Source organism: Oxyura jamaicensis, chromosome 4 (genome assembly GCF_011077185.1).
Source record: "Oxyura jamaicensis isolate SHBP4307 breed ruddy duck chromosome 4, BPBGC_Ojam_1.0, whole genome shotgun sequence".
In the NCBI taxonomy this organism is placed as follows: Eukaryota; Metazoa; Chordata; class Aves; order Anseriformes; family Anatidae; genus Oxyura; species Oxyura jamaicensis.
Window position 1 is genome coordinate 85,266,236 of NC_048896.1, and position 26,653 is coordinate 85,292,888.

The 26,653-nt window shown below is 37.6% G+C and overlaps 1 protein-coding gene across 16 annotated transcripts in view; it reads right to left on the minus strand.

The window, feature by feature from the left end:
- Window positions 1-26,653, minus strand: part of ABLIM2 (actin binding LIM protein family member 2) — a 141,397-nt gene that overhangs the window by 67,578 nt on the left and 47,166 nt on the right. For 15 of the 16 annotated variants that reach the window (XM_035324450.1, XM_035324448.1, XM_035324444.1 and 12 more), the window contains exons 3-6: window positions 23,093-23,276; window positions 13,839-13,954; window positions 9,714-9,840; window positions 8,256-8,349 (exon numbers count right to left, since the gene is read on the minus strand). In XM_035324450.1, coding sequence (XP_035180341.1) covers window positions 8,256-8,349; window positions 9,714-9,840; window positions 13,839-13,954; window positions 23,093-23,276 — 521 coding nt within the window. Of the gene's footprint in view, window positions 1-3,043; window positions 3,305-8,255; window positions 8,350-9,713; window positions 9,841-13,838; window positions 13,955-23,092; window positions 23,277-26,653 lie in introns of those variants that run through there. The other variant, XM_035324456.1, reaches the window with a different exon arrangement.

Sequence of the window (26,653 nt, forward strand, 5' to 3'; positions counted from 1 at the left end):
CCATTCACATTTATAGCAAAGTCAGAGCTTTGCATATTCTACAGAAGAACCTGAAACTTTAAACAGTAACAGGTGCATACAGTAATGGTTAAATTAGTAAAAAGCTGTCATGTCATCTACTGACTATGAAGGGACAGGCAGCATTAACAATGCAGAGATATTCAGTGAAATATCAATTGCTTATGTTATACAACAGTGCTGAGGAGAGAAAAACGTGACAGCCATGAGACAAAAAGAAAATTATGTGGAGGAAAACTCTTACTAATTCTCTTAGTCACAGTGCACCTGACTCACCACTGAGTCACTTCAACAGTGTGCCAAGGCAAGTGCACTGTTTTCAATGGGGTTTACACCAGAGTAAATGTTGTGTAATGTTTTGAATCAATTCTTCTCATCTTCTCCTTATTGGATTCATTTATCTTCCCATTAGATGCCAATAAACAGTCATTTGAATTGTTCAGAACATGCATCTGCAGCATTACTTACAGCTTTAGCTCTCTCACATGTATGGCTATTTCATATTGTCTTGGTTCTGGCTCATCCCGCTGTACTTTGCAGAGCCTTGAGAATTCCCACCCACATTTGAGTCATTTTTACTGCCTCCCACACACTTTTTATTCTTCCAGGTATAAAATGCAGAATTGAATGTACAAATAGGGACATAAATCTCAGAATCATAGTAACTTACTATATACTGAATGCTCTAAAGTAGAAGTTTCTAATGCTTGGGTGTGTGTGTGGTGGGCGGGGGGGGGAGGGGGGTTAATAATAATAATAAAAATAAATACTAAAGGGAATAATTAAGAAAAAGAAAAAATAGAAAAAGCTAAGCACTGTTATAAGTGTAATCTCATTCTGTGACACCTGCAAACAAGTTCTGTCTCAGGAGCTGTTTCATCTGCCACAGTCAGGCAAAAGCTGAAAAAGGCCAACAGAGAATTTTTTCTACAGAACTTGGTATATGATCTTGTGAACCAAAAAGTTCAAACATGCCTAAAAATCACTAATTTTGCACTCAGTTGCTTTTGTTATGCAATGAGTGATCTTTTGTCTTTTTCTACTTAGCTTTGCAATTTTTTCTTGCCACCCACTGAGACTGGAAGAGCCTTCTGTTTTCCATTTGCTCAACAACCTCCTTCGTTTCTTTTCAACTTTCCTCTCCCACTCCTTCAAACCCACTTATGGGCTAAGACAAGCTGCAGCTGGCTCTCACTTCTGCCATCCCTTGATAGGGGAGAGAGAGCAAAGAAGGAGAAAGATGACTTGCAGACATATTCCCCTTCCTTTTCAACTATGCAGCTGTGGATTTCGCCCACCCATTTCAGACAGGAAGAATGAAGCCACAACCAACACTGAACAGCCCTGGAGAGGCAGGATGATTTATCAAATGAAGCCAGCACAGCTCTTCTCATGTTCGTTGGGGTGATAGAGGCTGCAAACTTGTGAGGACAGAAGCTGTCTCTCGTTATGTGCCTGAATACGGGCTGATTTTGTATCCCCAGATTTAGCTGGGACCAGAAATGCTACTGTCATATACAGAATTGACATTAATAGTACTTCTTGGGAGTAGGAAGGTGTTGCTTTCAGATTCATGAGCACATTTTTAGGTCAAAGTACAATTCACAAGTTCCTTCTGTGGGGTGAAAAAGAAATTTGAATACAATAATAATAATAATAAAAAGCCAAAGATTGGCAGGAGGAAAAAACTTAGAAATACAAGAAATAAGTCATATAGGCTGCTTTCCTGCTAATAGCAGATATGCAGAAGCACTGTCACATGGGCCAGAGCATACTGGAGATGCTTTATCAACACAGGCACTTGTCACTAAGTGTACTTATTCCTACGCCACTGTCATGGTTACAGGATAGAGCTGGAGGGAGGCTGTGTGCTAGTGACTGGATCATGGCTGTGTTGCAGAGCACAGCAGAGAAGCCGTCTAGCCGACCACAGAGTACCCAAGGCATGAATCAGAAGAGAAACAGCAATGAGAGAAATTATGCAAAGTAATAGGATGAGGAACTGAAGACATCCAAAAAGTGCAACGTTTCACACTGTCAAAATATTCAAATGCTGGAAAATAGTGCTAGATAATAATGCATCACCACAGCAACACTGCTCAAAAGGGCATTGTAACTGGCATACTGTATGCTGCTTGTATCTGAGGTACAGGGTGAATGCTGAAGCCATTGCTTTGATGCAAAATGGTCTTGATTGAGATATTCAAAACTAGTTAATAATCACTAGTTAATAAACCGACACAGGCAAAACTGCACAGCAATGCTGTCAGGGACCTTTTCCATGCATACAACAGGAATTCTTACAATAAAAGAAAGCACACAATTGAAAAAAAAAAAAAAAAAAAAAAGTAAAATCTACCATAGCAAGTTTTACCTCTGTATCAACCAATTTCCCCCAAAAAATTTCCCTCATATTTTGAACTTATTTGTATTATTCAGAAATAGTTTGCAGAATCTCTTACTTTGGTAAAAATGTAACAGGCTTAAGCTTTTGAGAAATGCCACTGCTTGTACTTACTCAAGAACCCCCCCTAAATGACTTACGGGGTAAAATTCTACAACCAGTTCCTTCTAATATATACTAGTTTTTCTCGACATCTAAAGAGCTGTGAGTTTTTAACAGTTTGGATAATAAGTAGAGATAAGAGTAGTTCTGTATCTCCTCCAGGAGGGAAGAGGCTGTTAAAAAAGTGAAAGGACGAAGGTGGGAGACAGATTAGGTGAATGAACCTAAAACATTGTAATTGGGCTACAGAAAAGGCTAAAAACTAAGCTTAAAAATGTTTGCATTGCTATTTATATGCTTGTTGGTAATATTTTAATGATGTCAGTTTCAAAGCAAAAAGCCCAGGTCAGCTCACCCAGTCAAGTTCAGATACAATGCACTGATGATTAACCTGCCTTTGCAAACCAGCAGCTCCTGACAAATGCAAGTGGCACTGAACCAGAGACGGTTCTCAAACTGCAAAATGTCTTGTACCTTAGCAAACACTAGTCATTGAAAGTGCTAGTTAATGTTTCCTACCTTTGATGGTTTCCTTTGGCAAGAGCTAATGCTGATTTATTTAGATGTATCTTTTCCAAAAGTTTTCCTTCTTCTCTCGTGATGGAGAAAACTGGCGTGCAGAGCAATTTCTAAGTGAGGATCAGTACAGACACTTAGATCCTTTTGCTACTCTGACAACCTTCTCAAGGCTGTCCATGCTACAGAAAATATTTTGTTCAAATAGACGGAGTCACATTTATTGCGTGCTTCAGTATTAATGCCTGAATTATAAGCTGCTGAAGTACCTTTCACACATCACTAGGTTTTGTTGTTAGTGAAACAGCAGGGGAACAGACATTTCAGAATGAACCATTATTCCACACTGCAGGCAGAAATTTGTACACCCTGCTGTAAAGAATTAGTCTCGTCTCTCTGCTACACTGAGACTTTTGCAAAGGGAAAGGCAATTGATTTACAAAGTGGATGGGGATGCAAATAAAAAACAGCTCTACCCTAGGGGAAACAAAAAAGCAAACTACAAAGAAAAAGTATTCATGTTTTCATTAATATGCCAGTGAGGTATAATTGCCATTTAATTGACATATACATAATTGACATTTATAGTCTCAGTCCTGTCTAGTGCCTACTGCATTTGTTACCTCATTTTAAAGCAACATATGATTACGATTAGTAGATTTTAAAAATATATTGATTATATTTTCTAGATATTTAAGCATACATGTAAAACAACAAAATGTTAACCTTCTCCTGACTTCCATGCTGCCATGTCAGACAGCATTTAGACCCATATTTATGTTTAGCAAATGATATGACCATTATCACCAGTTCATGTAGGACACATTTACACCACAGCCATGTAGCTGTACATCAGGGGACAATTGTAGAAGAAAGTCTAGTCAAGAGCTGAAAATATCCCTCAGTGCTTACAGTAACAATTAGGTTAAATAGGTTGCATGGAAATAAGTCCCAAGAGACCTTTCCAAAAGCATATCCTCCAACAATTTACACCATCAACTTTTATTCACATGAAATGCAAAACACCAGCTAGTAGTGACAGAGAATTGTCGTGTTCATCAGCTGAGATGTTTCCTTTAGAAACAGTGAAAATAATTACTATCACTGCACAAGGTAGTGGTGAGACATCATCTGGAGTACAATGTCCATCCATGCTGAGAGAAGGTGATTCCAGCTGGCAGTGGGCACTGAGAAAGTTTACCAGCATCACAACATGAGCCTGGAGCTTGTTTTATAAGTAGAGAAGGATCTGGCTTGTTCATTTCAGCAAACAAAAGTTGGTGGGAACTAAGACTGTTTTCTATATTTTTTTCTTAGAGTTCACCATTTAAAAGGAAGATCAAAAAAGCTAAAAATCAATCAGAATTAGAAACTATAGACTGACCACATAGAAATAGAAGTGTGCTGAAATTCAGCTACAGTTTCTAATTATCTGTAGTGGGTTTATGTGGCAAGGTTTTGGTAGCAGGGGGCCATAGGGGTGACTTCTGTGTGAAGGATCTAGAAGCTGCCCCATGCTCCTGAGGGATGGACCCCGTGGTATGGACCCATATCTGGAGCAGTTCCTGAAGAGCTGCTGCCTGTGGCAAGGACTGCATCCCGTGGGAGGAACAATAGATTGCAACAAAACAAAAGGGAAATGAATGGTTATAAAAAAATCAACATCTTATTATTTAAAAATCATAGAATCATAGAATATCCTGAGTTGGAAGGGACCCATATGGATCATCAAGTCCAACTCCTATGCATTTATTTGCAGTGCTATTGCATGATGTTCACTGTTGCTGGATGGGGAACAGAGCTATAGCATAGGCAAATGCTATGTGCTATAGCTGTAGCACAAAGACCAAAGCCTTCTTTTCCTACAGGCTCTCAGATATACTGCAGTTTAAGCCAAACTATAAAGTAAACTCCCGTCACCTCTTCCTGCCCATTTTAGATGGGAGGTTTATCAATATATATGTTCAGAGGAGAAAGTAGGATGGGGTTGATGCTGCATTAAACAGTGTTCTTTAGGCTTTCATGAGCAAACTAAACCTCATCCATAAAATCACTGGTGAGAAGGATTTTTGTAAAAAGAACAGCAAAATTGTTGCTATTTAAAGCAATAGGATAATTTATGGTCTTCATAAATCATCTGCTTGGCCCCTTTTGTGTCTTTTTCAGTACAAGTTCCCTGGGAGACTGAGGGCAAGACAAGGTGGACTAAAGAGTAAGAAAGCACAAGAAAGGAATTATAAACAGCTATCCTGTGTTTAAGCCTATTTACTAAATGAAATGGATCTGGCCCTCAGAAAATGGGCTGAATGAATAATTTTAATAACTAAATCATCATTGTATTTGGCTGCCAACCTACAAAAACAACCATATTTTTAATAAGTTATCAGTAATTCACACTAGTTGACTCTCCCTTCCTCTTCTGCTGAATAAACACTTAAAACGAAAAGGGTGTTGGAAAGGGAGACAGTATTATAAAATCTGAACACAGAATAATTGTGGAAGCAGGTGTCCTCCTGACATTATCACAGAAATCAGAGATGGAAAAAATCCTATTAGGACATATAGTTCCACCCTTTGTCATTGCAGGATTGTTCCCTAACGTAGATTTTCCAATGCCTTGTCCAATCTAGTTCTAATATGATCTAAATGATAGCTTCCAGCAGCTCCCCTGGGGGACTGTTCCTCTGGCTAAAAAGCATCACTGTCAAGATTTCTTCCTCTCTTTAACAGTAATTTGCCCTAGTACTTCTGTGTATCTCCAGATTATATTCAAGACCACAAAAAGAAATACCGAAGTACTGAAAAATGTTTCAGGATTCCACACAATTCTATCCAAAACCTCATACAATGGAAAGCAGCCACAGCTACTTTTTTGTTTGTTTGTTTCTTTTCTTGACCAGGAGGCACAAACGTCCCAAAAAGTTGGCCAGTGACAAACACACCCTGAGTTCGATACCAGACAGACTGAAGAGATCAACCCCAACTTCAAGCCTTTTAAAAAATCTGTCTGCTACAGGCAAACAACAAATGACAACCGTGTTAGCAATGGATGTAGTCTCCATGTTCTTTCAAATTTGCTTGTTTAAGTCATGACTTTTAGTCTCTCTTCCTCATGAAGTAAGGTGTGTGCACTTCCTCCTTATCTGGCTGTTCTGCACTGCTGACACAAGAACTCAACGGGAATTTTGTGAGATCCCTTACAGAGGTCCAAAAGCTGGTGGAAATCACAGGTTGGTAAAGGGCTGAGAGTCAAATCGGGGAGGCATCAGCGGTAACCCTCCAGCCAGTGGACTGATCACCATGTAGGTGTTACGCTGTCATTTCTTGCCCATGTAAACATGGTGGGAATGTAAAGGAAAAGCACTAGAGATATTTGAGAGGAAATGAGCAGGTTGTTGGACTTGATGGTCCTTGTGGGTCCCTTCCAACTCGGGATATTCTAAGATTCTAGGTCTGGGAGAGTTCAAGATTCACAGCTGGAATTATCATGGCAGCAAAATGCTAGGACACAGGACAGTCCAGTTTCCAGACTGTTATAACAAACCACCAGTTGCTGAATATCAATGTACCTGTTCTAATCTATTGCCTACTTCATACTAAGTTCATCCTAGCTTTTTTATTTGAAAGTGACACTGTCTGATGCTGCTGTGCTTTTACAGATTGCAGAAGTCCTCTCTCCTACATATCTGCTCCCTCTTTTTAGAAGTGTTTTCAGAATCAGAGTTGATATTTTCATCCACACTTAAATGCTACAGACTTCCATCAAAGTCGCTCCCAACCTGCACAAGTACCAAAATAGTATGAGTATCAATGGTACAGCTTTTTCATCAGAACCACATTACAGTGGGTATGCAGGGAGGACAGGGGAAAGGAGGTCATGCATGACTAACCGAAAGTCAGTCCATCAGTGATGGTAAAACTCGTACAACACATTTTAAGGAATTATCTTTTCTCAAGTTTATTATGGTCCATCTGCAACAAAAACAAGGAATTCTTGTGCTGCTCAATACACTCTCACCAAGTAATTACAAGAAATGGATAGAGATATACATGCTCCCAGACTTTACAAAGCAAACAGCTCTGTTACTACACAGGTCTTCTTTATATATATATTTTTCCTTCATTCACAGAGATAGTAAGGACTTAACCACATTGCTCCACATGTTATTGTTTAACCAAACTGTGGGTAAAATTCTACCTAATAAAAAGAATATTTTTGTACAGATGTTATTAGAAGTCTATTTTCTTAGATGTCTATAAAACATTTGACAATAATAAGTTGAAATATTTCCCATGCGCTAACCCCAATAACACATTATGCCAACTAGTACAGACTCATTGTTTCCTTCCACTTGCCTCTCAATTCCTTCCACAGCTATTACTGTCTACCATTTGGATAATTAAGTCTGTATGACTAGCAGCTATTTCTCTGGCAGATGTCCATTGGGACTTCTCCAGGTTCTCTGTGCTGATGAAAAGAAGGAAGCAGAGATCTGGGGAACCTCTTACTAATTCCAGTACTGCTAAGGCTTAGAAAGTACAGGGAAAGGGCAGATACAAAAAGTGGATAAAGGATAACATTAATTGGATCATCACACACTTGGATCCAGGGCGAAATTCTATTTGAATCAAAGAAATTTATTAAATTCTAACCTTTGGTCACTCACGTGGAAATCTCTTTTGGATAAAGCATAAACATGCACTTAGAATAAACAACTTTCTTGCTCAAAACAAACACACAAACAAAACCCTCCCAACAACCAACCCTGAAACATAGCTCATTTCTGGGTGCAAAAATAAATTTAATAAATTTTGCTCAAAAATAAAACTCATTCTAGTTTTTCAGCATCTTCATCTAAACCTGGGGAATGTCAAACAGAATCAAAGAGCAGAGTTTACAAAGGAATTTAGCAAAAATATTAAAATGTGCCCATTCACATCCCACTTCTGCTACCTGAATGTTCTTCAGTACATGAAACATCAAACATCTATTTCACATCTATTTCAAACATCTATTCACAAACATCCATTTAGGATATACATTATCAAATCAAAAAGACAAATCAGGAAACAATTATAGAAGTAATTCCTAGTATTTCATAAAAATAACATTAAACTGCTGCTTTAGTGCTCATTTGTGAGCATAAGAATACGTGGAAAAGAGCAAGTCTCTTTGAATACTTTGAGATTTGTTCGAGTGTCAGATTCTCCTTACCTCGAGCACTCTTCCTGTGATATACTTTTCACAACTGTCACATCTGATACCAAACTTTGCATGATAGTCTGTTTCACAATATGGAATGCCATCTCTAGGGAAGAAGGACAGGCAACACAGAGCTTTACATAGGCTTACAGGTATTCTGGAGGATTATACAGCTAAAATATGCTAACAATTATAATTTAAAAGTATGAATAATAAGAATGGGAGTCTTAGCTGTTTTTTCCTAAAAAGTTGGAATGGAGGAACTTGGTCTACTTCTCTGAAATGAATCTATCTGTTAATTTTGCATTTATATCACCATTTTTCAAAATTTTACATTTAGATTACATTAGAACAATTGAATGAAAAAAATGCTATAAAAAATACTGGAGACTGTTCTCCTGTGTGAAGTGCGAATTAAACATAGTTAAATGCGTTTAGTGCATTAGTGCATAATATGCTAAAAGAGACGATGATCAGATGAATTTATTAGCAGAGGCACAGTTTTATTGGACTTTTCCTTGGAGAAAAATAAGTATTAATTTTATAGCATATAAACTGGAATGCTAGAGACTAACCTATAAGTTATCACAATAATTAATTGAATCGATTGAAGAAAAAATGTTTCTTCAGTTTGTTTAGCATTTAACTTTTTTTTAGAGAGGATTTCACAGTAACTAAATACTTAAAACACTTTTTTTTTTTTTTTTTGAGATAATGCAAAACCATGTTTACAAACACCCTTTTTAAAAATATTGTTTTCTTGGTCTCTGGTTCATGCTGTAAAATTAACTTGTACTAATCTAAACCCAGAAAATTGTTGAAAGCCAGTGGGACATTGGCTGTGAAATCCCATCAGCTCTGAATCTCTGGGTGCTGGTGGTTGTTATCTGTTTAGGAAAATTTCATCATACCAACACACTTCTCCAAAGGAGAAATTAATCCCAGTTGCGTTGGCCAGTGAAAGCCCTGTATCTCATCAGACTGATAGAAGTGCTGACATGAGACTTTGTCTGTGTCTGTGCTTTGTGCTGACTCTCACTGCTGTCATCAAATTCAATCCAAGTCTGACGGCATGATGGTCTGGAGTAGTGAAAAAAAGTCTGATACATACCTCTTTAATGAACATTTGGAGAATGTTTTGGTTACATGAAACACATGGAAACATTACTCACATTACAGCACTGCGTAGAGCAAAAGCAAACATAGAAAATTAAGGGCTTATCTGCACAGCTTTGAAGCATACTCCACCTTTAGTATAATAGCTTTGCTACGTCCAATACCAGGAAAATGGACAAATTCTACTTCTACTTGTTTTTTTTTCTTTTGACATAGATAGATGGCTAATCTTTTATGCCTCTGAAACCATTGATAAACACAAACTGAAGGATACGCAACACCGAATTAATCATTTGCAATCGTTGTACTGCTGAAAACAATGGAAAATGCTTTGAGCTCCCCCACTCAACTTACTTGCTGATGTACTCTGCATTCAGTAGCTTGCCACATGTATTGCACTTAAAACAGCCCAAATGCCAGTGTTTGTCCAAGGCAACCAATGACTGACCATTTTTTATTTCTGAACCACAGCCTCCACAATCTGCAAGAGAAAAATCCCATATGAGTGCATCACATACTTTACATGCTCAAGCAACAATACACATCACTGCAGTGCATGATCTATCACTGTCCTAGTAACAGCTTGTGTATGCTCCGAAGCTTACTGCTGTGGTCCTGTCCTAATATCCTAGATGACAACAAATCATTCAACAAACAACCTTACTAATTTAGGTTTCCTAATGACTTAGGTTTTATTGCAATTTCTTTACAATTGGTTTAAAAAATATGTAAAAAAGAAGTTTTGCTGATTAAAGGAATTGCACATCAATCCAAAAAAATAATTTAAAAAAGACCTAAAAGTTACAGGACTGGTTTTTGTTTTGTTTGTTTGTTTGTTTTTGACTTTCTTCTAGGTCTGACAGTTGGCTAATATTTCAAAATTCTTTTTGCAACTTTGAAAAAAAATAAGCTGAAATTCTGATGTGAACTTCTGCAACCATGAAAAGTATACCAAAACGTGAGGCAATAGAAATTCCTGAATTGTAGTGACATTGGATATGCAACATGTGAAAGTGATGGCTGGCTATATAGACATTATTTATAGAAACTCACTTAAAGCTCCAAAAAGTTCTAAGAAAAATTAAAAGCAAATCATGTTGCAACTGGATAATATAGCCTAAGCTAAATTGATTAAATAGGCCGCACTTGAAGTAGTGCTTTACTGCCCAGGAACAGTAATTGAAGATAAGATTTTTTTATTTATTTATGCATGTATTTATTTATTTTTAAGCAAGAAAATATGGATGCTTTTGATTGATACTGATTCTAGTATCAACAACAGAGTAATCTTTCTGATTTGTATGATCTTATCTGAAAATATATATATATATATTTGGAGGAATTCTTCATATATACCAACAGTTTGCTAGAGAAAAGACAAAACCTGAAAGACACATTAAAAAGTCATTTAACGATGCCAGAGTTGAGAAAAGAAACCATCTTACATGGAAGAAAGATACAAAAAAGCATAAAAAAGAAAAAAGAAAAGAAAAGAAAAGAAAAGAAAAGAAAAGAAAAGAAAAGAAAAGAAAAGAAAAAAGAAAAGAAAAGAAAAACAAAGATTTATCTAGTTGCTAAGAAAGTGCTCCAAACATAGGATCTCATTAAAAGATTTAAACAGTCCTCTTAAAAATTTTCTGATTTAATATTCTATGTAGTTGATTACATGACCCTAATGAGACACTCTGTTAGTGCAGTTGTAAATGTTTAATTTCTGAGCACAGAACAATAAAGGATAGTTCTTATTTTCCTTTAGTGGATTTAGAATGGTTTAAGGGAGTAATACCATGTCTCTTTAATATCACTCTGTAGAGCACCAATATGTGGAAACAAGACCAGCACAAAATTGTGTGCAGAACAGATCAGAACATTTGAATTTTGTTATTAAGAGAGAACATTTGGGTGTTTGCCTACATTTACTCCCACAAGACAATAAAAATTTCAGTATCTATTTTTTAACTGCAATCAGAAATTTGTTTGTGATCTCCTATGCACGAGAGGTTTATCTGGTAATCTAATTTAATCTCTCTAGTTGAAAGTTTATTTTTGCAAACTTAATATGACAGCATGCTGAGATGTCATTTGCCTTTCATATTGCTTAAGCTTGGGTGTGCAGAAATGCAGCATTCTGGGGGCTGCTGTTTTCTCTGTTAAGTTCCAGGTACGTAAAAACAAATATTGTGGTTGCTATGCCAACATTGCCTATTGATGTGATGCCCTTGTCTTCCTATCTTGGATGTAGCATTCTTTGGTGACTCACCTAATCTCAACCAATAACTCTGCAGAACACACCAATTTGTTCTTACATATTGATAATCTTCCCCAAGTACTCTTTCAGAATCATGATTGCCACAAGGGGTTTTCACAGCTAGTGTTTTATAAACTCAGTAACAGAGGTAGGTAGGCATTTATATAATCATAAGAAATTCTAGGGCTCAGGCAAAAAGCAAGTATTTCACATTCTTCATTTATTCTAAATATAATGTATAGAAGAGGTCAAAAACAAATGGGAAAGACGTAAACAGAGGACGTGGTCAGAAGGGTCTGTCATGCTGGGAACTCAGTAATTCCCAAGACATCTCCTCAAAGCATTCTTGAGCTCAATTCAGAAATAAATAGACTAACAAATAGCATACATCGCACATACAGGCATTCAGAGGCAAGAGCAAACCTGATGTTAACAGTCATTCAACACATATTACTTGGTCCTTTACTCAGCTTGGTTGAGGACACATGTTTTGTGCGCTACTGTCTTTCATAAAAAGAATTGTTTGTTTAAAACATGAGTTCTTTTCCAAGAAGACTGTCGTTTAGACAGGAAGATACTAATGCTATTTGTTGCATCATGTAATACATAGAATAGCTCCAGACAACCATTCTGGACTTCCAGTTTTGCACTTCAACCATGGTGTCATTGACACTGCTTGAGTTGTCTTTGTCACTGCTTGTTTATTCCTAAAATTCTGGTTCTATCCTAAGGTTTAGCAAGTGATTGAAAAACAGCTGTTATTACACATTTCTCTTTTACATATTGCATTATTTTCTGAATATTGTCCAAGATCATTGTTATTGTTTTAGCTATTTGGTTAATTTCCTGCATATCATCATTTGCCAGACTTATGTATCCAGCTACTTATACACAAACACACTTCCACACATTTGTGTCTGCAGTGTTCCCCTTAATCCATCAAAGCTCTATTTCCCACACCATTGCAACCCAATTCCCTGAGACACTTGAGCTCTGCAGCTTCTGGGTGCTGCAAGTTATCATGAAATCAGAGCATGCTGCCCTGCAGCAGCACTGAAAGAAACAGGGGCAGTGGAGTTAGAAAAAGACAAGAATGGACATAGTGTGGCAGATATTATCCAGGTTTGAACCACAACTCTTACCTCATTCCACTGAAGCTTGTAGAATGATTTCCTCATCTAATGAGACTTAAAGCAGACCTGTATTTGAGGTTTGAATACTTGCAAGTATTTAAGGTTTTATTAGGAGAAAAGCCAAACTTTTGTTTTCAAAAGTCCTGTTTTGCAATAAAGACATGCTTCCAGGACTCATTCTCTTTGAGGCATGTGGTTTGCTAAGGGTCTGCAGGTAAGGAGCTGTAGAAACTGTGCACTGGCATAGTGAAGGCACCTAAGTGAACTGGGGAAATACAGCACAGGAGGTAGTCTCTGTGACATGGGTGTGTGGACAGAGAAAGAATTTAAGTACACTCAAGGATTTTGTATCATAGATAATCAAATAAACTTGTTCTGTCAGTAATTCACCAGGCAAATCATTTCCATTAAAGTCAAAGCCAGTTTTTCCATAAGAAAAAGAGACAGGCAATTAAAGACCATAAAGTATGGGTCTGCACATTCAGCCAGACTAAATGGATTAGATTCAAGGCTGAAGATGATCCGTCACCGGAATAAGTGACAAGAGAAAGCACCTAAAAGAGACATCTATTGCCTCCTCTAAAGAGAATGGCAGTAGTAAGAAAAGAATCAGCATAGAGTCTCACCCTGCATTTACACAGCAGCTTTTGCTGACAAACAGAAGAAAGGAGATGGTGAAAATTTCTGTAAAAGGAGAGCTTTGGGAAAAAATGGTGGAAAAAAAAAAGGGGGGGGGGGATATGAATAAACCTCATGTTGGATTCTATTTTAGCAAGAGTTGGATTAAACCCTCAAAAATATTAACATCTATATTATGCCTTCCTCCAAATATTTTGATTTACTCTAGTTTTAAACTAATGTTCTGAGAAGTTCTTTGTATTATTAATTCTACAACGGCACCATTTGTGTTTCATTTTAAAATCAGATTTTCTCATAAAATTGCCATGTATTTTTTTATACGACTACATTGGATTTGTTGACAGCTTTTATGCAGTGTAGCAGTAAAAGCTCCAGTTACACATTTTGGTGTAAAAATTGTTCTTTAAGCATGTGCAGGCTAGAAAGTTACAACAGAAAATAGCAAAACTCCCCACTTACTTCGCAAGTTCTGTACTGGGAAAGAGCCAGTGCTGCTGGAAGGGGGCAGGGAACATTTCTGGCAGATGCACTCTTTCCCGTTAAAAGTTACCCGGTCGCCTGCAGGGAAAGGCAGCCTAAAACAGAGGAAACAAAAGTATATGCGTTATATTCTCACACTTTTATTGAAATGAAATATCTTTCCATAAAGGTACTGATTATTGCTCTAGTTGCTTTTTCTCTACTTGCCCAGTTCTCATTCCCCATTTCTCAGCCACTTGGAGGCTAAAGTATCAAAGGGACAATTGCAAATGCTGATATCACATCTACTTAAATCAAGAGATACAAAAAGACACCGAGCACTCAAGTCCAAATTCTTGCATATATAAGAAATGTACTATCAACAATGGTTGGTCATTAACAGGATCAGCTACAGAATGAAAATAAAATTGGAATTACAGGGAGCAAGTACCAGCAAATGCAGCTGTTGTTAAGAAAATGATGCCTGAGGGTGATGATTTTATTCCTTAAAGATGACAACATTTGTCCTCCCCACTTGGATCGTATCAAAGTCTTTCACTCAATCCATTTATACAGAAAGCAAATATTAGTGGACTCTCATCGGAGAAAACATTCTTCTTATAAAAACAGAAGCATCTACATAACTTGTTTGTTCTACCCAAGAACAGCTCTCCTTACACTTAATTAAATCTTTCCTTTTAATCAATGTCCTTAAAACAAGCTTTCTGCCATGAGCTTTCTTGTCCATGTACAGAAACACAAAGTTTTTTTCTCTTTATAAGAGGACCAGATGGACAAATCACTGTATAATTCAGCAAAGGATGGTGAGGGTTTAGAAGCACATTTTACTCTACTCAAAGCTCAACTAAATCCCAAGCGAGCTATAAAAATATGGCTTAAGTAGGCCATAAACATAAGGCAGACCTTCTGCCTCTCTGTGAAGTGTATCTGACCAGATTAATTCATTAACATTTAATTAAAAGTCTGTATGACATTCCCCCACAAAAGCTATCAGATTCATACTAAAGAAGAGGTTGTCTTTGCTACAAGACACACAGATAGTTCTTGGTAAGTATAAACAATATTTTGCTCTCTAAACTGTCTGAGAGTAGTTTATTCTACATTTCCATTGCATCTAAATGAAAAATTTAAGTACTTAAAAAGAGAACAAAAGCTATGCTTTTGCTTATGCTTTGTAAATACAGTTGCTAAAATCTATTTAAAACCAGCTAGATAAGTGTTCAGCAATGTAGTCCATTTCGGACCATGGGCAGCACTTAAAAAATTATGAGGACACAAGCCACAAGCAGTTTAATTATTGTTATATCTTTGGAAATCTGATAATGGATTTTGCTTTTCATCTATTAATGGCTTAACACTCCAAATATTTGCTTCCATCTTTCCTACCTACACTGAGCTAATGAATAATATTTTATGATAATAGCCTTTAAAATTGCCTTGCTCTTTTATTCAACTAAATAGTCCATGTGTGATTCTGATACAGAGTCCCAAAACCATGCCAGTACAGATAAGGGAGTGCTACATTTCCACCTGTTCAACAGAATATTTTCTATGATTGATTTTACTCCATAAACTGATAAGAAGAAGAAAACACTGCCTCCAGTATAGCAGGCGGTGTGTGATGGAGCCAAACTACTTCAGTGAGCAGTGAGTCTGTTCCATCTTGCAGCAATGCAACAACAGCAAGCTTCTGTGTTATATATATAAAATGTTATTTATAGGTCAATATTATTACTAGTCACAGTGGATTTTTATATTGCTTGAAGTCACAAAGCTTTCTAATACGTAGAATAAAAGAGTTTCATGAACATCACATAACTGTTGAGGTTGGAATGGACCTCTGGAGGTCATCTGGTCCAAAGCAGAAGTTTATTCAAATGAACATAGAGTGATTTGAATAAAAATTACTATATGTGATACACTTCTATATAGATAATGAAAATTAAGGACTGATTACCCCAAAATGTCTAAAGAGTGGAGTGATATAATTCAAGTGCTCTCCTAGTTTTCTACTGTCAATGTGAAAGACATAATTTAATCATATGTTCATTTTAATAAGATATTACAAAACCAAGTCTAAAACCAAGCACTATTCATTCACTTTGAAAGGCACAAGGTGAGGAACTTGAACTGTTCCAGGACTGAGACAAGAACTCATAATAAACCTCCTACATGTTTTTAGGAAGAAATCTCACTTTGATTTACAGATCCACATAGATTTACCAGGACCACTGGTAATCTGCTGTAAATTAAAACCCCACAAAAAGGTAACTTACTCCACAGATACAATCACGCAACTAGACTCCCAAACAATTACTCCAATATCTTTCGTTCTTATGAATGTTTGAATTCCCTGGGCAGGATATTACCATCCATTATGGTTTGCCATAGTCTTTAATGGGAATAAGGCTGGGAATCAGCTAATGAACCAACTGGACTCTCATGTGAGGTCTCAATAAAACAAAACTCTTTGCACTATTTATAATCCTAGGGATAATGATATCATGGAAGCCATGAATAATTCACATCTTTGAAGAAGTATCGCTACTACTAAGCATTCTTGTATTTATTATATTAGGAGAAGTATTCAGAGGGAAAAGGTGATGTATTTTTTTTTTTTTACTTGATTTGCTTGACAATAATCCAGCTGAACATAGAAGCCATCTGAAACAGATGCACCAAACATGAAGTAAAGCAGAAGCAGGGACCAATCACTTTAAACTAACTCATCTATGGGATCTACAGCAATCTGAAAGCAAATGCAATTAAAGCTAGAAGAGACTAACAGAATAACTGACCTCCTGTGGCATGAAGACACAGCTGGTAGATGACACCCACAAAACATACCAAAGCGGATGTGCACCACAACAAGCCACAAAGCCTAGCTCAGGGGGAGGGTGTAGGGGGTTTTGCTATCCCATAAACATATCTTATTTGGTTTATTTTCTGAAAGTTTAGTAACTAATCACCATACCCTTTCATTCAGAGGGGAAAGGGCAATAAATTTACTTATGTATTAAGTTTTCCATGTCTGCAAGATACCTTGCTCTATAAAAGACCGGAAATCCTCCTTAGAGGTTATCCTCCCAAAGACAGATTTCTATCCCTTGCTGCTTCAACGTGAGCAGCAGAGCCTGACCAGCAACTGTCTAGTTTTCTAAACTCATAATTAAATGCTGACATTTGCTCCACTATCTCATTCACTGGGAATCCAAAATTCATACACCATACACTTGAGAGCATTTCTGTAACATCTGACCTCTCCCTTTCACAAGCAGTCCCGCTCCAGGATTTCAGTGCCAGTACGAGTGAAGGCACAACAGAAGGTGATAACAGACAATTAACAAGGTTTCAGCTTCTGAGCTCTTTAACTTGTGAGCAGGACTATATATAGCGTTGTAGGTTAAGAGCAATATATCTGCCTTTGAATATAATGACATGTCACAACCAGCTACTCTCTGAACATTGCTAGGTATGGGTTTTAATTAGCTACACATCCCTTTAAAAAATATTCAGTGTGATTTTCACAGTTGGTTAATCTATTTTTAAGATGAGAATTAAGAGTATCTTTAAAGCAGTTCTCTGAAAGGTCTTGTAAGCTACATCTTTTATGATTTACTTCCCAGTTAATATTGTTTTATCCACCTGCCTGCAATATTTGTAAAGCTGGCAATGACTGGAGCTGACCAAAGAAATTATATTGTAAAACATCAAACCACCACCAGCCTAATCCAGGGTAATTGTGTGCTGACACTTAAAGGCCTGACCCTCATCTTGTCCATGCACCATGCTTCAGCCTATGCAGCTGAGGGCAAGTCATTCAAACTTTCTGGGCCAAAAAGATGATGATAATTTTTTCTGACTGATGGCTTTCTGCTCTTTAAGTTGCTGATCTAACTGTGTGTCTGAACAGTCAACTAAATTTGATATAAGAAAATTAACAGAAGCACATGGTCAGGAATGTGGGGAGAGAAAAGCTATCCATTTCAGTAGCAGCCTGCATTTACACTGGGTCATTGTAATGTCAGACTGTAACCTGAGGACCTACAGGATCATATTGTGCTCTAATTTGTACCTGGTACCATCACATCCCTCAAGGTTGCTCCACAGGGTGGAATTTGATGCAGAATGCTAAACCTGATGAGACAAAGTGAACATTACTTGCTATCTGTTGTCTTCATGAAGTTCAACAAGGGCAAATGCTAAGCCTGCACCTGGGGACAGACAATCCTATGCATCAGTACATGCTGGGAGTTGATCAGCTGGGAAGAAGCTTTGCATAAAAAGTTGCTACAGTACTGGTGGACACCATGTTGAACATGAGTCAGCAGCAAATCTTTGCAGCAAAGAAGGTCAGCCACATCCTGAGCTGCATTAGTGCAGTCAGCAGGATAAGGAAAGTGATCTTTCCTTCTGTTCATCACCTGAGAGACTGCATCTGAAGTCATGCACCCAGTTTTGGTCTCTTCAGAACAAGAGGGACATTGATATACTGGAGGAAGGCCAGTGGAAGTGGTTAGGCCCAGAGCTAGAACACAGGATGCACAAGGATGGGCTGAAATAGGTTGAATAGTTCAGCCTTAAAATGCCAAGGGGAGATCTTATTGCTGTCAAAAACTACCTTATAGTGTGTATATGAAGCTGGAATCAGATTCTTCTCAGAGGTAAAGAGTGGAAGGAGATGAGCCAGACATAAGCCAGAACATGGGAAATGCCAAATCAGTATAAGGTTAAAAAAATAATAATACCCTGAGTGTGTTCAAACACTGGAACAGGCTATCCAGAGACTGTGGGATCTCCATCGTTGGACATACTTAAAATGTGACTGGACAATGGCCTCAGCAGCCTGACCAAACTGGACCAGCTTTGAGCCAGGGTCTGGACCAAAGGACCTCCATAGGCCCCTTCCATGAGCCTAGGCTATAGGTACACCCCATGTATAAACCTGAAGAACAGGGCAGTAAGAGTCCTTTGTTCAGGAAGCACCTTATATTGACAAATGCATTTGTTTTACAATCAAAATTCCAAGAAGAACACTCAGTCTGATTTCAAAGTTTTGGTGTCAACATCCAGATGAAGAAGTCTGCTTTATGAGATGCTTTAATAAATACCCAGTGCTGCTTAAATGGGAACCAAACTCTCTCAAATTTCAACAGCACTAAAGAAATGAGCAATTAAAAAGGTTTAGCATATTCAAAGTATGACATAATTGCTACATTCCAGAATGAAATTAATTAACTTCTAGTTTTCAGTACTGTCTTAATTTCTTAAGTCATACATATAAAAAAGCTCATAAATTCTTTCTAGAAATAGCGGTGTTATATAAGACTAAAAAGAAATTCATTTTCTTTTCAACAAAGTTTTCAGTTTTCTGAATTTTTATATTCAACTGCTTGGCTGCAGTTAGTTACGTTCTTGAAGATAACAGAAATATAAATGGATTGAGAGAAGTTTTAGATATGGATTTGGCACAAGCCCCTTGAAGAGTAGGCAGCTGTGCCTCTTGCCTCTCCCCACATCATTCACCTCTGGGCAGGTATTCTACTTCTGCCAATACATTGTTTCAAGAGAAAACTTTCTAAATTCAGATGAAACACAAAACTTAGATGGTCAAATTCTGTAAAGAAAACATGAAGCTATTTGGACTTTAACCCAAAACATTCATGCTAATTTATCGCCCACCCTCTTCACCATTTACATGTCACACACACACAAAAAATGCTTATAACTAATTATAAGAATGAATAGTGAAAGTGTAGGGATGATGATTACATATATTCATCCAACTGGGTGAATAAATAACTCCCATTCTAAACTTAATTAATTATATTAACCTGTATTACCAAAATCCAGACTGATACCCTATGCACACATAGCATGTCAGTAACACTGAAGTCCAATAGCATCTATGTAGAGTTTAACCATATGCATACCATATATCTTACATATGATTAATGTATCTATATAACCTATTATCACTGTGGGACTTCTCATGAAAATTCACTTTTAAAAAGTATTTTTATCATCACAGGTAATGACTTCCAATTGCTTTGTGAACACTATTTCCTGGCCTTCTACATTGTACACGAGCTGCTCCTGTGAGCCATAAAGTTTTGTCTCTGATCACCATATAAGAATTCTGAGAACAATGTTAATAAAACTCATCTTCTCTTCATAGAGATAGCCTTAATTATCTCCCTCTTTTTATTTCACTTTTACAGATATGAGACCTTTCAGAGGAAATGTCTCTGGCAGCCCTCAGCAGGACACAGCCACTTCCAGTTAATGAAAATGTAAGAACATTTTTTCACTTCAAACTTTGGCAGCTGAGGGAGCAAGAACATCTGAGTCCCAATGGATACCTCAGGGAAGATTTGGGTTTCTGACACAAGCTTTTTCACAGAGCAGTGCAGCAGCTTATCAACACAGTGCAGATGGCAAGAGGGAATACATCTCTTCTGTGTTACACCGAGTCACATGGTACTCAAAAGTAGTAATGTCAATAGCTCCAGAAAGTGAATGGAGCTGTGTTATTGGCATTTTCCTCCTGCTCCAGCTAGCTGTGTGCACATTAGATTTTCTCTCTGATTTTACCATCTGAAGCCAGACACAATTCCTACCAGTTTCTGTTCAAATCAAGAGATTCTGTGAAAATAATAATAATAATAATAAAGTTGCTAGCGTCACTGGTTTACTACTCAATGCAGGAACAGTTTCTTCAGCAGCTACACAAATGTAGGTTACAAAAGTGCTCATTTAAAGTCCTTAACAATCCTGCAATATGCTGAAGACCCTTATCATGAACACCAAGTGCCTTCTGCTGTCAATGTTTTGTTTTGTAGCTGAAGTTGGTAAGAGCCATGCTTGGTTTCCATTAGAGCAGGAAGGGCAGCCACCACTGTTCTAGAAGTCAGATTTCTAAGAGAGAGCCCACATAAAGTCCAGCTGCAATAGGCAATGTCAGACACAAGTTGTGTGATCAGCCAGCTGCCTAAGATGGTGTGCTTTTGGTCTATTATTTAACGTTTCTGCCCATCTGTAAGAAATAAGGACACAAATAGTACTCCAGACCCCTTCCTCCAAAGAAAAGGCCAAGGAAATGTGCTTTGCAATTTTGTACCCCCTAATCAAATGGCTCTGGGGCTTTTTTTCCTTTCTTTTAATTTAATTATTATTTTTTAATTTAATAAAAACACACATATACACATAAAACATAACCTAATTCTATGTCAGCTTAAACAACATGTATTTACAATCTACCCACCTGCATTTTGCTGAGGATATCACTCAATAAAATAAATGCTGATGATGTTTAGATCAGACACTCCTTCCCATAAAAAACATGAATTATGTTTGGCTTACAAAGACTAGCATAATTGAAGCAAGGCTGATTTAAAGCAGTTGAGAACCTGGTCTGGTGTTTTTAATATAAACAGATGATAGTATTCTTCTGTTGATCTACACCACAAGTCAATGTTACAACCCCCCTAGGAGACACAAATTGAATCCTGCAAGTCGGCTGGACATTAGTTGGCTCTGATGAAGACAATATGAGTTTGTGTGTCCTAACGAAATCAACGGAAGCATATCTGTGCCTTTCTAATGAAGGTTTAGACAGCAGCAATTAGAAACTCCATCAGTACAACAGCTTTTAATCCAATAATTTAGTTACACATGAAAGTTAGGGAACATCTCTGATTATTATTATTTTATATAAAATAATATTGTATCAGCAACTTTATGTTTAAAATTGTAACCTAGCTTTGGCATGTCTTCATTACATGTGATATTTGTAGTATTTTCCTGTGCGTATCTTCTCTGTATTGCAATTCAGCTCACCTGATTTGTTAGCTACTTAACAAATTTATTCATATGGAAGCTTGTTCTGAATTTCCAGGAAAAGGAGACAAATTGTGCCACAAAGCTCCCAATTATCAACTGAAGGACTGACCAAATAAAGCAAGAGGTTAGTATAGCAACAGCCTGACTGAAACCTAAGTGATTTAACAAGTTTCTGAGTACAGTAACACACAGGCACATAAATTAGGCCCCAGTGCTAAGCCCTAATCGTGTGGCTGAGGATGTCACTACACTTAGCAGGAAAGTAGAATTGATGTGTTTTTATTCTCCTCTTAGCTGAAAAAGCACCTCACTTTGCAAGAAGGTACTACTGCTAAGAAAGGTACCAAGAATTACCTGTGCTCCTTTGCAGATGAGCTGTAATACTGTCAGGCTGCAGGTAGAGCACGTGCAGTCTGCATTTAACTCATGAGTGTCACAAATAGCCATGCAAATCATTCTACCTCCTATTAAATATACACATATATTGAGGCTTATTTGTTATCTTCACTCCTCATGTTTGTTTAAACTATGCAAAAGGAAAAATCTGCTAATCATGGCAAAACCTGAACAGACATAATTTAATCTAACAAAGGCTTGTCAGTCTTGGAGACTTCCCCTTAATGTGGCTATTTAATTATTTCTGCAATTGAAATATTCAGGCTACAGAGACATCCTGCCATGAAGCATGGCTGTTCTGGAATTTGAAGCAAGTCCTGTTTTTGTATGAGCACAGGAAGACATCAGAGCTGCACAAGTATCTGAACGTGGCATGGCATCTATAATGTGATGCCTCAGTGCCCCGTTACTCAAAGCAACAAAGCCTGTGCTTTCTCTTGAATGTGGGATTGCATTCTTGTGTTAGTACAGGCTCCAGTTTAGACAGAGAAATTATTAACAGCCACCAGGCTGCTCAGAGAGGGACAACCTGTATGCTGTGTCACTTGTCACCTACTCTCCTGTGGAAGAATCCAACACATACATCAGTGTTTGTGAGACCAAGGCCTTTCTGTCATATTTTAAATGATCATTGTATTTTCTGGGAAGCAGTGCTGTGATATTTCAGTTTAAGTTTATTCGTACTGTATATAGCATTCGTACTGTGGCAGTTTCTCAAGTACCTTGAAAACCTAATATATAAAATGCCATAAAACAGAGAAAGCATTGAAAAAAAAAAAAAAACAAAACAAAAACAAAAGCAAAACAAACAAACAAAAACACAAACAAGGTACTCGGAATTTGGATTTTTTTTATCTGCTATTTTTTTTATGGAGCAGATAATAGAAAACAGATTTATATATTTATATATATATATATGATACAAGTTTGAATGTCTGGCATTGGTCCTTCAAAATCTATTTTTTAAACGAAATACAACTTCAGAGAACACATACCTGCACACAGCACACACAAAACAGTCTGGGTGATAGGTTTTGCCCAGTGCTGAGACCACTTCTCCCTCAATGAATTCATCACAACTGAAGCACCGTGTACCATAGAGTCTCTGGTAGTCCAAAGTACAGATGTAGTCTCCCTGTCTCACAAAAAATCCTCCTTGAGCCAGGTCACATCCACAAGCTGCAGGAAGAAAAAAGGCAGACTCAGAAGGCTGAAAAGGAAAGCTCTCTAAGATGATGTTGAACAGTAGGGTTCCTTGTGGAGTACTTTAGCAGTTCAATACATGGGCTTATGGTCACAGAACAGTTTGGCATCTGAAAAACACTGCTTTTATAGTAAATTACATCAGTGATGTATTTTGTACACCAATAGTTTAGATTTATTCCTTGTAAAAATACTAACTTCGGTGTAGATGCTGCTACTAGAGAGTTAAGTCTTTAAAAGTCACGTACAGCACTGAGATAAACAATAGTCACAATTATATTTAATAGGTTATAGGAAATGCATAAGGGATGTAAACCTTCATAATCCAAAACACCAATGTCACAATGAAATGTCTCTGAAATTACTCTACAATTGCTTGATATTCTTCCTGGACACAAAAGTGGATAAAGTACCACTCCCTTTAAGTATGAGGTTTGGTGTACATGACAACTGCTGTAAACTTCTTTGACAGTTTACAAAATCTGTTAAAATAGATCTTATGTTTACCTGATAAATGTCACACACCAAGCATGAATTGGAGAGCTCTCCAGAACCATCTGCTCCTGGCAACAGCAGAGTTTTTAATCCTATCTGTCAATTTATAGTTTTAAAACTGAAGCTGTAGGAAAGGGTTAAAGTTAATTAACCAAATACCTGTGGGAGTTTTCAAGAGACTTTCTCCATTGCACCCGGGATGGAGTTAGGCTGGCATTTTGAGATTATAAAATAGGAAAGGAGAGAGACAACAGCCTCTCTCTCTCTTCTGTGTGGCTGAAGTCACACAGAAGTAGACAGAGATGCAGGAGATGATCTTCATCCATACTGACCAAGATCCTTAAAAACCTATCAAACTCATTTACAACAACTGAAATTCAAAATGCACTGCACTTCTCTTACTCTAAGTTGCTGTATAATACATGTTACTATGGTCTCCTGCTCCTGGGAACATGCACGTTGTGAAGTGCTTCCAGCAGCAAACCATGCTTACAATCAAATGAGTCTGAGACGTGTAGCAGAGCAGACTGTGACAGTGTCACTACTTGGATGCAGCACGCAGAAGAGTGGAAATGATGCCATCCCAAAATTGTGGAGGTACTTAAACGTCAAAAATATTTCTGAGTAAGATTCCTGCTTAGGTACCAGAGTCCACAGACAATGTCATTTAAAAGTAAAGGTCCCTGTTCACACCAAAACCTGATTGCATGGCCAGAATCAGATGTTTCGTATGTAAACAATGAGAAACGAGTCCAGTAAGCATGCTCGAGTCACAGAGTAACGTACCCACAACACAGAAAATCCTAGAAAGCATAGGATCCTGTTGTTTTCATTCAAAACCATATCCAGTCATGTCTTTTTATCATCTTTCTTAATAGCTAGAGACTGTGGCACAAGAGGCCTGGACTCAAGGCCCTCTTTAAATCCTGAGTGGGCATCTAAATCTCATTCTTTCTCCCTGGAAATGTCCCTAACAGCTACATGACAGAAAACAACGATCATGCTGAAAGTGTATTAGTATATGAATAACAACCAAAGAACCTGGGTTAATTAACCTTTCTTAATTAACCTTTCTTTGGCTCATAAGCCAAAATAATTCAAATTATATTGCACTTACCATGGACAACAACAACAATAGGTTAAATGATTCATCTTGCAGTACATTGTTCGTGTGCCTTACCTCACAGGCTTAAGACATCTGCATTAACATTTTTCTTCCTCACCATTAGCCTTTGGTCTAATTTTTAGTAATGACACACCTTTTGTACAAACTCTTCACAAGACTTGTTAAGTGTTACAAGTCTTTTTGTTGATATATTTCACCCACATATGTACTGGTGTGACAAAAACACAAATCAGATATGGATTTAATAAGAGGATGAGCAGCATGCAGAGCTGATATTAATGATGTAATAGTTCTAAATTGTATTAGATAGTGATTAAGCTTGCTGAGTGGGTCATAAGTGAAGAAATTTAAAGGACATAATTATGTTTTTGAAGGGACCAGGGAGACTTTGCTTCCCTATAGAGTACTTCTTTATGCCAGCAGTGGCATAACTTACTAGAGTGCAACTGAAAAAAGCCACCAAGAACTGTTTTGGGCAAAATTATATCATAAGATTAATAGTTACTATTGCCATTTGAACTATGAAGACAAGACTGTAGCATAAACAGAGATGTTTTTGCAAAAGGTAAAGACAGATTTTATACAAAATCATACAAAATGCACAATGAAGTAGCATCTGTCTGGAGAATGAGGTGGATGTTCGTAATGCTCCAAAAAGCTTTAACTGTCCATTGCCTTCAGCCTCATCAGGTAAGCAGCACCCCTCAGCCCTCTGCCACAGCTGCTCACAGACCAAGCTTGGCAGATGTGGGGCAGGCACCAACTTACTCTGTCTTGCAATCTTTACTCACCTGCTTCTCACCTGCTTGTGCAGCAAACAGAAACAAACCAATGTTTTCCTTGCTGACGTGGGTCCACACAGGCTCTGTCTCATTGTTGCCAACAGGACCCCACTGCTGAGGCTCTGGGCAGGTGTCATCAGTTACAGCCCTGCCACTGGAGTTAGATGGGACCCTGTCTCACCCTGAAAGTATTTGCCTTTCCCATCACTGCCACAAAGGTTACAATTACCTTGGTTTCTTGTGTATTACTCCACATGCCTTGGCACTAATGCAAAGGAGAGGATCATGACAGTAAGGGGGGGCTGTATGCCTTGAGACATGAAGCAGGGATTTATTTTGAGGACACAAAGTGAAACATCTTCCATGCAAACATGAACAATAAAAATCCTTTCTGAGTGGCAGAAGGAAAGAAAAAACTTGCAAATACTGGCAATCAGAGAACTACAAGTTATTAATGCTTCGGATGCACTCTGCCAAGTAGGTCCCACGGAGCCAGTGAGTATTGGAGGCGCTATACCTTGCTAGACCTCATCTAGCACATAGGGTATAAATTGCCCAGTTATTTTTACAAGACTGATTCACACCAGAGCAGGTGTAAGGATGGCTATCAAAATAAAAAAAGAAAGCCTATTTTAAGAGAAAAGAAGAATTAGCTTTTTTAGCCTACCAAAACAAAATGTAGCAAAACCTTAGAAAACAACTAATATCTAAGCATAAATCTGAGGTTGAAACAGAGTAAGTTAAAGAAAAGATGAAGTGGTATTTACACCCAGTGAGAATGTTGCCACAAGAACAAGGGAGGAAATTAATATAAGTGTTTCTAACAACCACAGGAAAGTGGTTTTGGAACAGCAAACCAGTAAATATGGAGAAAAAAAAAAAAAAAAAAGGAAAGGAAAAAGCCATCGCCATCAGATCAGATCTCTACAGCTTTGGTATTAAGTCTGAGC